Genomic DNA, 12,748 nt, shown 5'->3' with positions numbered 1-12,748 from the left:
CAGGGTAGGAAGGTGATGGGATCAGTGTTTTTCCCTTCCCACCACACCAGCTCTAGCTACCTTTCTGTTTATTAGGGCTGACTGTAGCCCAAGTACATGAATCTTTAAACTTTCTGCAATTTTTTACTGACTACCAGCCAGTACCTTGACCCTACACACAGATACCCCGTTCCCCTCACAGCCTCTCTGACATCCTTGACCTCAAGAGTGTCTGGTTGTTTAGGTCACACTGTTTACTGGTGTGTGTTTTCCACTTACTTTACTGAAAGGAGATTTTTTTTTATAGTCACAGTTCATCTCGTGGCTACAGCAGTGGTCTGGGAATGGAAATTTTGGGGGGGTTATTCTTGCTGCAGACTTGGACAGGTCCTGCACCCTCCCAGGGTAACTCCTGCAACCCCTTGGGGAAGGTGCTCCCCTGGCTTTTCCATGGATGTGAGTATTACCAGAACTGGCTCCAGGCCCTCTATGGAATGCACAAAAGTGTGTTTTTGAAGAGGGTCTCTAGAGCCTCTCGTGAGAGTGGATGAGCAGGGAAGCATCTCTGCAGGAATCCTTGAGAGCTTCCTGCAAATATCTCAGGGAAGAGCTGGATTCAGACCAGATTCCCTTTGTGAAGTGGGACCAAAACCCACAACAGCAGTTCCTGGTTTTCCTTTCTCTTTAGAAGAAGCTGAGTGTTCCTGACCTGATGTTCTCCCCCTCGTGCTGGTGCTTGAGGGGCCACTCCGTGGAGCAGGAGCAGAGGGTCTGCAGACCCTGTCACATCCCGAACTTCACAGTGGCTCTAACCCCACGGGAATGAGGTTGCTGAGCACCTGCAGCAGCTCCAGTGGGCTCCCTGCTCCAAGTGTCTCTGCCAGGGCCTCAGATAACCTCCCCCAAGTCTTTTAACCAGTGGCTCTATGTATTATTGAGTGTGGAGAGCGGCCTGCTGAGAACAGCTGCCCATGAAATATTAAGGTATTAAAATTCAGCTAAGAGCGTCAGTCAGGTTCAGCCATGCATCCTGGGAGGCAAAATAAGTGGAGCACGCATCTTTGGATGGGCTGGCAGCAGCTTTCCTCAAATCCTGAATCATTTAAAAATATTCCCTCTCTGAGCTTTTTGGAGGGGAAGGAAACCTGACTTTTTAAGCCTGTTTTCCCCGTGTTTTCTCGTTTCCAAGCTCGCTAGGGCTGAGACAGGAATAGCCTGATGTTTTCTCAGCCTGGCAGAGGATGCTGAGCATTACATCTCTGCAGCTGCAGTTGGTTTTATGGGGCTGGGGGGGAAACTTGGCAGTGAGATGGATTGTCACGATGGTCACTGCGCTGCCAAGGTGCCTTCCCTATCCCAGAGGAGCCAGAGTATCCCTGGAGGCTGCACAGCCACCTTGTTTAGTGAGGAAGGAGTCACACAGATTGAAGAAATCTGCTCTGCTTCTCCAGGGCTTGGGCTCAAATGCAAAAATCTTGGACTAGACTTGTTTGGTCTCTTAACTCAGATTTTCTGCCTGTGGTTACACCTCATTTTTCCTGCTTGTCTCTTATTTTGTGAGCTCTTTGGGGATGTTCCGGTGAAAGGACCGTGTAAAAACAGCTTCCCCATTTCAGCTGGAACATCCCAGCTCTACATGGGAATAATTCAGCTGAAGGATGTTGATTAATTCAGTGCTCCTTCACTGGAATAAGCCCAGCTTGGAATGGATGTTGTGAGCCAGCTCTGGTTTTTGTTGGTTGGAGCCGCATGTGGAGCTGCTGTGGGTCTGTGTGTGATGGCTGGTGGGAGGCACCCCTGGCACCTTCCCGTGGGTCTGGCTCTGGGAGTTCCTCTTCATCCAGGGAACGCAGTTTCTGCAGGCTCCTGGTGCAGTCCCACATCTTCTCCTCCGTTCTCCTTGGGTTTCACGGTGTTGCAATCCCTGTGAAAGTGCCAGGCCTCACCCAGTAAATAGCCAAATAAATGTTCCCGTGATTGGGGTGGAAACATCCTGTGGCCACTTAGGAAAGAGTGAACTTTATTCCTTGTCAACATTTCTAATGGCACAACCCATGGCTGCAGCAGTAGGTAAATACAGCACACACGGACCTTGTGTTTGTTCCAGTCAGTGAGACACGACGTGTTCCTGTGGCAGGAGGGGTGAAGGATTGTTGTGTTGCTTTTCCAGACTGGGGAAAAAAAAAAACAACACTAAAACCAAATATCCTGATGTTTCTGGACCCTGCCAGGCAGCCCTATGCTCTGAACTCCAGGACATGCACTGGCTGGGTAAATCAGCCACGTGATGGGTGTTGCAGAAGAACCGTCTTCCCTTACCAAAAATGCTGCTCCTTGGTTGAAAGTCACCAGAATTTCCACCCTTCAAACTTTGCAGCGTTTCCTCTTGTTGTGGCTTTGTTTCAGGCATTCTTGAGCTGAGCCTGTCATGGATTTAGGAATTTAAAGAGGGGAGCTGGAAGGTGGGGAGGGCCCATCGCCCTTCCTGTCCCTGTAACTAGGTCTGGGCTCAGAGGATGTGTTTCCTATATCTCAAAGTAACACATCCAGTAGGTAATAAGACTAAAAGCTGATTCCCAAGCAGCTATGGAAGCAGTTAGAGGAGCAGTCATGGATGTGGGACACCCCAGTGCAGAGAGCAGACGCAATCCCTCCCACTATTTACGTGGCAGAAGCAGCAAACCCACAAGGCAGAGTTTTCCCGGTGCCTTTTTACAGAGCTGAATGATGGTGAATGAACTCTCGTGCCCTGTTATGGCCTGAAAATGAGCCCAATTAAGCGATAGAAAGCGTTGATAGGTGTGGAAATGCTCGGAGGCAGCGGGTGAGGGCAGAGGGGAGCGCAGGGCTCCACACCCACGCCGAGGTTCACAGCGAGAGGAGCAGGCAGAGCCGTTTGCTGCCGTGTCTGCTCGGTTTATAGAGGAAACTGCTTCCCTTATTAGCATTATATTTTTAGTACATTTGTTTCTTAATGGTTTTTTCCTTCCCTGACATCCAAGAAAAGGCTGGCTCCCTTCTCCCTTCCCGCATCCAGCCCCGTTCCTCTAGCGCGTTCCTCCTCTTTTTAGCACCGGGGAGGTGGTGTTGGTTCCCCAACCCGCTGAGGTGGCTCTAACCTGCAGCCTTGGTTGTTCTCTCCTCCCCAGGGTGGAATGAGCTCCTAATTGCCTCCTTCTCCCACCGCTCCATAGCTGTGAAAGACGGGATCCTCTTAGCCACCGGGCTCCACGTGCACCGGAACAGCGCGCACAGCGCTGGCGTCGGGGCCATCTTCGACAGGTGGGCAGAGGGAGGGAGGATAGATGGATGGATGGATGGATGGATGGATGGGTGGATGGATGGATGGATGGACGGATTGCATCTCAAAACACCTTGCCTGGACATCCCCATCTCTGTCTCTGCACCAAACTGCCTCCGTTCCCCACGTTGCAGCCTCGGAGGAGCCCAGGGCGAGGGTGTCCATCCCACGGCGTGCGTGGAAGTGTTGCGGTCCCTGCTGCAGGCAACAGCATTAAACCCTCCCCTTAAACCTGCAAAACCCAACAGCCCAGAACAGGGAGGAGGCTGCCCAGTGCAAATCAAAAAGCCTCTTTTCATGGGGTCCAGATGCCTTCTAATGTTACGAGGAGGCCACTCCTTTGTTTCTTTTCATCTTTAATTGGACCAAGACGCGATTTTATTTTCACAATTGAAAGGCACCAAAAATACTCAGCAGGTTCCACATGCGTGTCCCGAGGGCTCTTTAATCTCATGCTTTGGGAAAGTGTTTTAAAGCCAGACTTCCAGGGTGTTTGACCCACGGTGTGGCTCCAGACGCCGCTGAAATGCCGATTTCTCTGCCTGACACTCATCTTGAGGCGACTTAGTTGAAAGCAAATCACCTTCGGTGCTGTGCCTTGCAAGGAAATTGTTCTTCAGACCTGGGTGACATCATTTGTTCCTGTGAGGTCATAAGTGCAAGATCATGACTTCCCTGCAGGATCTAACATGAAAAACTGGGCAATCAGTGGAAAATATTTCAAGACCGGCACCTGCACTAGGAGCGAAGGGAGCAATAAAAATTACCGGCAGAGGAAATTACTTTTAGGTACCTGTTGGGGTGGGTTTTTATTATTATTTTTTATTTTTAGGCAGCTTTCTCAGGTGCCAGAGCCTCTCGGTAAATGGATGAAGGCAGTTTTTATGGCCCCTGTTGTATCTCACGGGAACTATTGGTGTTCCTAATGAGCTATTTTTGATAGAGGAGGAAGATGAGGCCACATCCTCAGCTGATACAAGCGAGCACCATGCTCTGGCTTTGTTAGCTGTGGCTGGAGGATCTCACTCTGGCTCTGACCGCCTGGGTGTTCTCATTTCTCTTTAACCCTGACGCCTGTGATTTCTGTGTCCTTTGCAGAGTATTGACAGAACTCGTGTCAAAAATGCGAGACATGCTGATGGACAAGACAGAGCTGGGCTGCCTGCGAGCCATTGTCCTCTTCAACCCTGGTACATGACTGTGTCTGCTCTCCTGTCCCCTCTTGGCTGATGCTCTGTCCTTTTGGCACTTTTTCTTCCCTGTAAATCTCCATTCCAAGTAGCTGAGGGCACCCCGTTACCAAGAACAGGGCAAGAAGGAAGAGAGGCGAGGATGAAAGCTAAATTAAGTGCTGCATGTGCTCTGCCACCTTACAGGCATGTCCTGTGCAGCTCAGGGGTGGATCTGGATCCTTACCAGTGCTGCTCTCCATTCCTCCCTTTTGCAGAATCACAGAATGGTTTGGGTTGGCAGCACTTTAAAGTTCATCCTTTCACACCCCCTGTCATGGGAAGGGACGCCTTCCACTATCCCAGGTTGCTCCTTGAACACTTCCAGGGGCAGCCACAGCTTTTCTGGGTAACCTATTCCAGTGTCTCGCCACCCTCCCGGGGAAGAATTTCTTCTTAGTATCCAATCTAAGCCTACTGTCTTTCAATTTACAGCCACTCCCCCTCGTCCTCTCAGCTTGCCCCCCTTTTAGAGTGACTCTGTGAGAAGAAAGTTCTAGTGCATGAGGGAATTATCCCTGAATCGAAACAAAATTGAATCTAGACATCCTTTAAGGGAAAAGTACAGATTAGAGCAGTGCTAGAGCACGGACATTATTGTCTCTGTTTCCTGATCTCATCCTCCAGGGGGTTTTATTACCCTTGTTTCTGGAAAAGCCCTTTGCAGACCTGAAGAGGGTGAAAGGCATGAAATGTGCTCATAAAATACACAAGAACTTGAACATTTGTCAGCAGTTTGCTTAGTTCCACAGACTCCAGCAAGGTTCATGCTGCTCGCTTTTTCCCCCCTGGCCCCAGCTGCCCGAAGGGAAGAAGGAGGTTCAGTGCCAGGGCTTGTCTCCAGCATTTTGGGGAGCAAATCCCTGTGCAGCAGGAGCCAGCTGGCAACCTGCACATACCTGCACAGCTCTGCTTGGAGGGTGTCTCTGTGTTTCAGAGCAGGTCAGTCCAGAGCAAGAAATCAGATGGAAGCCAAGGACAGACCTCCACAGCCACCCCTCCCCTCCCTTCCCTGCCCTCTCAGGAGCACAGTTTGTGCCCAAGCACGGCTCCTTCCCTGGATTTTCCCACCAAACCCAGGCCAGGCCGTTTCAGCAGGGTTTATTGCTGTTTCTTGGGTTTGTTTTTCTTCTTGACTTTTTTTTTTTATTATTTTTTTTATTCCCCCCTCTCTCCTTGTAATCACCAGTAATTTATTGTCTGTAATTTGGGATTAGCCGTATATGGTAAAAGAAGGGGAATCTGGAGAGGTTCCCGTGGCACATGTGCTTGGGGATATCGATTTCTTGACTGTCCCTTTCACCCTACTAAAAACAGATCCTCGCTGTGTCACGGGGGACCTGCCAGAGCCGGGGCTTCTCCTTTAGCCCCACCACAGGGCTTGTGCTGGAGGGAGAAATCCCACAAGCTCAGGACTTGAGGGGGGCTGAAACCCTTAAAATGAAGGACCACTGAAAGCAGTTAAGATGGTTGGAGTGAGGGTATGAGGTGGAATAAACCAGATCTGCAGTGACAGGGCAAACCCTTGAGGGCTTGAATGCTCCCCAGGAGTTGTTTGGTACTGCCCCCAACACCCAGGGCTCAGACCCTGCACCCACACTCTGCCCTGGTCTGGTGGTGCTGGGAATGATGGAGGAAGCTGGGGAGCTCATGGGGGGCCCTTGCCTGCCTGGAAAAGCTGGAGATTTTTTTTTTTTTTTTTTTTTGGCTGATGGTCTTTTTGTTGCCTTTCAGACTCGAAAGGTCTGTCGAACCCGGCCGAAGTGGAGGCGTTGCGGGAGAAGGTGTACGCGTCGCTAGAGGCTTATTGCAAACACAAATACCCCGACCAGCCCGGGAGGTGAGTCCCCCTGTGCCCACTCCTCCTGCAGCCTCACAGCCCAGGGAAACCCCCTGTGAAGGGTGCTGCATCCTGGGGCAGGTCTGAGGGATGTCCTCGGGGTCACACCAGCACGCAGCTGCCGGGTCCCTTCCGTTTGGGGCTCTCCGTTCCCGGCTCTGCTGGGAGTGAAGAATTCTCTGGCAGATAAACCCCTCATTTCTACCTGTGAGCACCCTCAGAAAATCCCCCTGAGCAGTGCAGAGAGGTCTTTATTCCCATGCCAGTAAATCCGTGCCGGCCAGGACAAGGTGGGCAGACCTGAGGAGCCCCAGCTCCCGCGGCCGCAGCAGTGGGATGAGCACATGTGGGAAGGGGGTATCGTTTCCCTTTTGGAAACCACGGAGAGCAAACCACAGCGAAAATAAGACTCACATGGAGTTAATTTTCGGTGGCAGATGAGCATCATTGCTGGGAAGTGAAAGCCTCAATTGATGCTCTTTTCTCCCCTCCCCGCCTCCCCCAATCCAGCTGGGAATGGGAGGGGGAATTAGGAATGCTTTCCTGGACGGCTCCGGAGCTGAGTGGGCGCATTTTCCCAGTTACAGCCTGAAGCTGGCAACTGCCAGTTAAGTTACTGACAGCTTTTTGAGAAAGCAAGCAAAGCAGTGGAAACTGCTACTGGTGGGGGGATATTGGGAAAAACAGCCCAAGCGACTGGGATTTGCATGTCACCTGCATTCCTGGTCTTGTGTGTCTGGATAAAAATAAGGAAGTTCTCACAGTAGTGAATGCAGTGGGCAGATCATGCCAATGGATGAGGAGGGGAAATGAGGGATGAGCACAGAGCACAGAGGAGGGGCGGTTACCTCTCCTTCCCCAGGTGGTTTGTGTGGACCCCAGGCCAACTCTCAGGCCGACTCCTCTTCCAAAAAGCGTTATTAAATTGCGTTTCTGAAGCAAATCCAGAGCCAGAGCCTGCACTTTGGCTGTTGTGGTGTTGCGGAAGAGCTGTGCTCACACCTGGAACGGGGAGAACTGGCCAGGAGCTCTCCTGGATCGTTCCCTGGTATCCACAGCCAGGTTGTGCTGCCCTTGCACATGCTGCTGGACAGGGGTGGGCAGGGCACTGTCACAGGGACAGCCCTGCTCTTCATCACCCCAAACACCACCAAGCTGCCATGCATGACTGAGCACAGTCACTGAACCACCAGTCCAAACCAGTTCCCCAGGGCTCTGCCTCCGTGCTCAGCGATGTGTAAGGGAGTGTTTTAGGGCCGGAAGCTGCACCAGGGGCTCTGGAGTTTAATCTCTCACTGGCTTTGATTGACCTTGGGCTAGGGACCTCTTTGTGTGTCCTGAGAGCCATGACAGGGCACTGCTGACCTCACCCCGTGTCTCCTACGGTGCAGGGCAATGGTGGGATAATCCCAGGTGGCTCGGGAGGGTTAACTCACGGGCTGGGAGTCCGGGAGTTGCACAAGAGCTCCGCGAAGTTCTCAGGAACTCTCTCCATCCTCCTGGTCTCATGGCACAATGTGATCACCATCTGAGGCTGGAAACAAGTTCTTCCTGTGGTTGAGCAAGCTCCTGCTCGAGCCACGACGGGTGCCTTCCCCTGCTCCACGCTGTGGGATCGCTGGGCTTCCCACCACTTCAGGTGCCTTCCAGTGCAGAGTTTGATCTGAGTCCCCATCCAGCAAGAGCTTGGGAGCACCCTGTAAACACCAAAAGGGAACTCCTCTGCAGCAGCAGGGCAGAGAGAGGCATTCTTAGGAAAAACCCATCCTGGCTCCCCCCACCTTGCAGCCCCTGCTGCTCCACAGGGTGCCTACGTGACACCCAGCAGCCGCAGGGAGTCGGGAATCAGGGCTGTTTTCTCCCCTCCCAGCCCCCAGCCCTGGCACAGTTGTGCTCCGGGCTGGTTATCTCACAGTTAAACATATCCGAGGGCTGGAGCCATCATCTGGTTTGGTTTAAAGTGAAACTTCCTGAATGGGATGGTAGGACTGATTTGTTTTTCCTGGCTCTGCTCCCGCTGTTCTCGCCAGCTCAGCAAAAAAAAAAAAAAAAAAAAAAAAAAGAAAGCAGGGAGAGAGAATTGTGCATGCATGTGTAATATCTGTGTGTTTGTGCATGTCTCTGTGTGTGTCTGTGTTTTCTGGAGGGTCCCCTTCTCTCTGGGTCTTTGCTTATGTTCAAACCCTGATTTTTGTAGCAGGAAAAGCAAATAACTACAGGACATTAAAGGGCTTTTTTGTTGTAAAGGGGATCACTCACTCAAGGGCCTTGTAAGCAGGAGGTGGTACTGGGAGGTGACATCCAGTTGTCACTCAGGGTATGGGCAGGCAGAGTGGGGCCACCCCAGGGTGCTCCAAAGCACCCTTCAGGAGCTGGTGGCTCTCTCCTGGCTCTGTAGCCTCTTGTCACCCTCAGACCCCAGCACACAGCAGCTTTTCCTTGGTATGGATCCATCGGGCTTGTCTCCACCCCAGCTGGCTCCTGCAGTGCTGCTGGCTCTCCCCAGCCCTCCTGGCTCTTCCCTGCCCATCCATCCAGCCCTGCTGCCTGTCCTTCTGCCTGTCAGCTCTTGCTGGCGTCACGAGGGTGACCTGATAGCATCTACCCCGGGCAGGGCAGGCTGGGGAGAAAGGGCTTTTGTTCTGCTGGGGCTCCTTACTGGGCCTGGAGAAGGGGAGAACCTCATGTCCTGGATGGTTTGCAGGGCTCCTTCCAACTTCTGTGTCAAAGCCCTTGTCTCCTTCCATTGGCTTCACCCTTGAGGTGCCTGCAGCCCGTCTGTCAGCCAGGTTTCTGCTGTGCCAGCAGCCCCAGGGCTCAGCTGCAGCTGAGGATGGCCAGCAACCCCACTGAGGGCTGGTGGAGCTGCCTGGGAGGTTCCCAGTGCCTGCAGGAAAGTGCCAAGCCAAGTGCCAGCTAACACCACTCACCATCTCCTCCATCCCTTTCCCGGCCGCTTGCCCTTTTCCCTGGCCAAAGATCCAGCTGCTGAAGCTGTTTGCACCTCTGCCTGTGCCAAGGCTGGCCCCATGGTGCCTCCTCCCCGTGGCTGTGATGTGGGGGACCCCACGAGCATCTCAGGGGGCTCGCTGGGTGGTGGTGCCCATGCACGAAGCCAGTGGTTTCACCCCAGTCCGGGGCTGACCTTTCATTTCTTGTTTTACCCTCTCAGCTCAGCTATCAGCACGTGTTTGTTGTGGATATCCACCGTGGCTGCCTGATCTGTCAAGGCTGGGGACATAATTAATGATTTCTCTGCACAGCTCAGGGCGTAGCCCCGTGTCTTTGGCAGCAGGAGGCCGTGTCTGCCTCCCAACCCTTCTGAGCTTTGGGGGGCCGGGTGGAAGCAGGGCTGGAGGTGGGGTGTCTGACCGTGCACGTGTCTCCTGTCCCCCCCAGGTTTGCGAAGCTCCTGCTCCGCCTCCCAGCCCTCCGGTCCATCGGCCTGAAATGCCTGGAGCACCTCTTCTTCTTCAAGCTAATAGGAGACACACCCATCGACACCTTCTTGATGGAAATGCTGGAAGCACCCCATCAAATGACTTAGAGAAACTGCTGCTGGGTCAGTCCCTCGCCCGGCCTGGGGGGGTCCCGCGGGGCCCCTTCCTCCGCTTTCCTCCTCCTCCTCCGCCGCCGCCGCCGCCCCAGCCCGTCCCTCCCTCCTCACCCCAGCGCCGGAGGCACCGTCTGATCCGGGGGGACCCCCCCGCCGTCCTCGCCTCCTCGTCGCCTTCACCCCTGTCCGTTTGCTGTCACTGCTGCATCTCCAGACCTGCTCGCTGGTCCCCTGCGCTAGATGTAGAGAAGTGGGAGCGGAGAGAGCTTGCCCCCCCCCCCCCCCCACCCGGCCCCACGCCGTGCCACGAGTTTTGGGATGAGCCACCAGCCGGGCTTGGCATCGCCCACCCCCACCCCACTCCGTGGGTGCCCCCCGGGGCAGGAGCGGGGACACGGGGACAGTCCCAGCCCTTTGGGGGCAGTGGGGTTTGGACAAGCTGAGGGGAGTGGCTGAACTCGCCGGATTGCAGCTGGCTATTTTCAGAGGATGGAGTTTTTTTGAAAAAGAGAAGAGGAAAAAAAAAAAAAAAAAAAAAAAAAAAACCAACCCCTCAAAAAAAAAAAATTCTATTTTTGGTTTCTAACTATTATTAGTAGTCTCGGTAGTTACTTTGCGGAGGGAGAGGCGGCCCGGCCGTGCCCCGTGAATGAGTCACCCGTGGCTGCACAGAGCCTTCTCCTTCCAGTTCAAAGCAGAGGATTTGGGATTGAGCTGAATCCCCCCTACATAAAACACGGGAACCGGTGGCACAGGGAGCTGGGTCACCCTCTGTGCAGAGTGTGCACCTCAAAACTCCCCCTCTGCCATCCCCAAGGGCAGCTGGGCATCGCCGCTCTTCCCAAAGATGCCTCTGCGCTGGGTGTGGAGCTGCCCACGCGGAAAGAGCCGGCTGGAGCACTTGCTTTAAGGCTGCCAGGGACTCCCTGTCGCCCTTCCCCAGCTCATGGGGGCCTGCTGGGACCCCTGCCCTCAGCACAGCATCCCGGCATGGCCCCAGAATCCCAGCATGGCCCCAACATCCTGGCACTGCCCCAGCATCCCAACATGACCCCACTCAGGGGTTTCGGCTCACCCAGGAGGCTGCTCCTGTTGTTTCAGCCGTGGAAAACACTGCAAGGCAACAATTAGTGGGAGTGCTTGGCCAGGCTGGTTAATTGCAGCTGTTAATTAGTGGTGAAGCAAGAACAGGGCTCCCCCTCCCCTGAATCTCCCCCGTCGGGCACAGATGTGGGGGCTGAGAGGTCCCAGCGGGGTGGGGAACACAGCAGCACCCACCCCTCTCCTGTCTGGGATACTGAGAGCGCCAAGAGCACCTTGGCTTTTGCACAGTCCTTTCCTTGAGTCTTGGTGTGACAGCAGGGAGATGGACAAGTTTTTGGGGATTAGGGACGCGGTTCCAGGAATGTACTCGCACCCCACAAGATGGGATTCCCCAGGGAATGTGTGGCGAGAGGTCAGCCAGGGATCCTTTCACCCTCACCAGGGGTCTCCAGTGCCTCACCAAACACATGAGTTGGAGTAAAAACAAAGCAGAGCAAGCGGTGAGGGATGTTGGGAAGGGTTTTTTCCCCTTGGCAGGATGGACTGTCCCAAACACACCGTGGGACAAACACTGCGAGCCAAGAATGAGGTGACTGTGGTTGGCCTGTGGCCAAGGACTTCCCCACCGCTTCCATGTCCTCTCTGCTTTAAAACAGCAAAGTATTTGGTCCCAAAAGTCCTCTTCTTGCTTCCCATGGGTTGTGGCTGGTTGAAAACACCTCCTTCGTGCCCGGGCAGGGATGGAGCAGCACCCACCACCTCACACCTCTGGTTCTGGGGGGACACAGTTGCCACCTGCCTGTTGCCACCCCACCTGGCAGCTGGAGTCCCCATCTCCATCCCCTGCAGCTCACCAGGCCATCTCACTGCTACAAAAAAATACTCAGGATTTCAGGTCAGAACTTCCCCCCCCAGGCTGGCCCGAAGTGGCAAATCCGCAGAGGCAGGGAAAGTGTTTTGGCTGTGTTTCCCCAGCAGCCTGCATGCCGCCGAAAATATTATTAAACAGCTTCACCCTGCAAGAATTTGCCAAGAAAACTAGGCAAGAGAGATGAAATCTGGAAAGGGTGCCAGGAAACACGAGCAGGCTGTTCCCTGCCAGCGTGAGGCTGGCGCAGCCCTTTGGGGGGTGCAGGGAGGTGTCGGCTCCCGGCAGGAGCTCAGCCCAGAGCCCACCCAGCCCCTGGGCAGACCCCAGCCCAGCTCTTCCAGCAGAAAGGAGCCTGGAACCTGCTCGCCAGAGAGGATGAGGATGCTTTGGGAAAGTTGGTGGTTATTGCACTAGAATAAACCCGCTGTCCTTCTCTGTTGGGTGGAACCACTTTCTTTTCCTTGTGGATGGCTTGGAAGGGGCTGTTTGGTGCTGGGTGCTGAGCTGTGGTGGCTGCAAGGTGCTGGGCTGCACGGTGGGAGCTCCTGTCCCATCCCATCTCATCCCATTCCATTCCATTCCATCCTGTCCCTTCCCATCCCATCCTATCCCATCTCATCCCATCCTGTTCCATTTCATCCCATCCCATTACATTCTGTCAGATTTATCACGTTCCATCCCATCTTGCATTCCATCCCACCCCATCCCATCCGATCCCATCTCATCCCATCCTGGTCCATCTCATCTCTCCCCATCCTATCCCATCCTACCTCATGCCATTTAATCCATCCTTTTCCATCCCATCCTGTTCCATTTCATTCTGTCTCGTCCCATCTCATGTCATTGAATCTCATCCCATCCCATCACACCCCATCCATCCCATCCTGTTTCATCCCATCCCATCCCATCCCATCCCATCCCATCCCAT

The 12,748-nt window shown here is 53.9% G+C and overlaps 1 protein-coding gene across 3 annotated transcripts in view; it reads left to right on the top strand.

Annotated features, from left to right (window-relative positions):
• The window catches only part of RXRA (retinoid X receptor alpha), a 34,187-nt gene extending 21,930 nt beyond the window's left edge, over positions 1-12,257 (top strand). The window contains exons 6-10 of one of the 3 annotated variants that reach the window (XM_027887116.1): positions 3,129-3,261; positions 4,379-4,470; positions 6,244-6,349; positions 9,749-9,911; positions 11,487-12,257. In XM_027887116.1, the coding sequence (XP_027742917.1) occupies positions 3,129-3,261; positions 4,379-4,470; positions 6,244-6,349; positions 9,749-9,896 (479 nt within the window). In that variant the 3' untranslated portion in view covers positions 9,897-9,911; positions 11,487-12,257. Of the gene's footprint in view, positions 1-3,128; positions 3,262-4,378; positions 4,471-6,243; positions 6,350-9,748 lie in introns of all 3 variants that reach the window. The other 2 variants (XM_027887115.1, XM_027887114.1) reach the window with 2 other exon arrangements.
• Positions 12,258-12,748: the final 491 nt, after the last annotated feature.

Source organism: Empidonax traillii, unplaced genomic scaffold (assembly GCF_003031625.1).
Source record: "Empidonax traillii isolate 1590-97213 ecotype Southwest subspecies unplaced genomic scaffold, ASM303162v1 scaffold204:size1584377, whole genome shotgun sequence".
In the NCBI taxonomy this organism is placed as follows: Eukaryota; Metazoa; Chordata; class Aves; order Passeriformes; family Tyrannidae; genus Empidonax; species Empidonax traillii.
The sequence above is the reverse complement of the archived record's forward strand: the minus strand, read 5'-3'. Positions and strand labels throughout refer to the sequence as shown.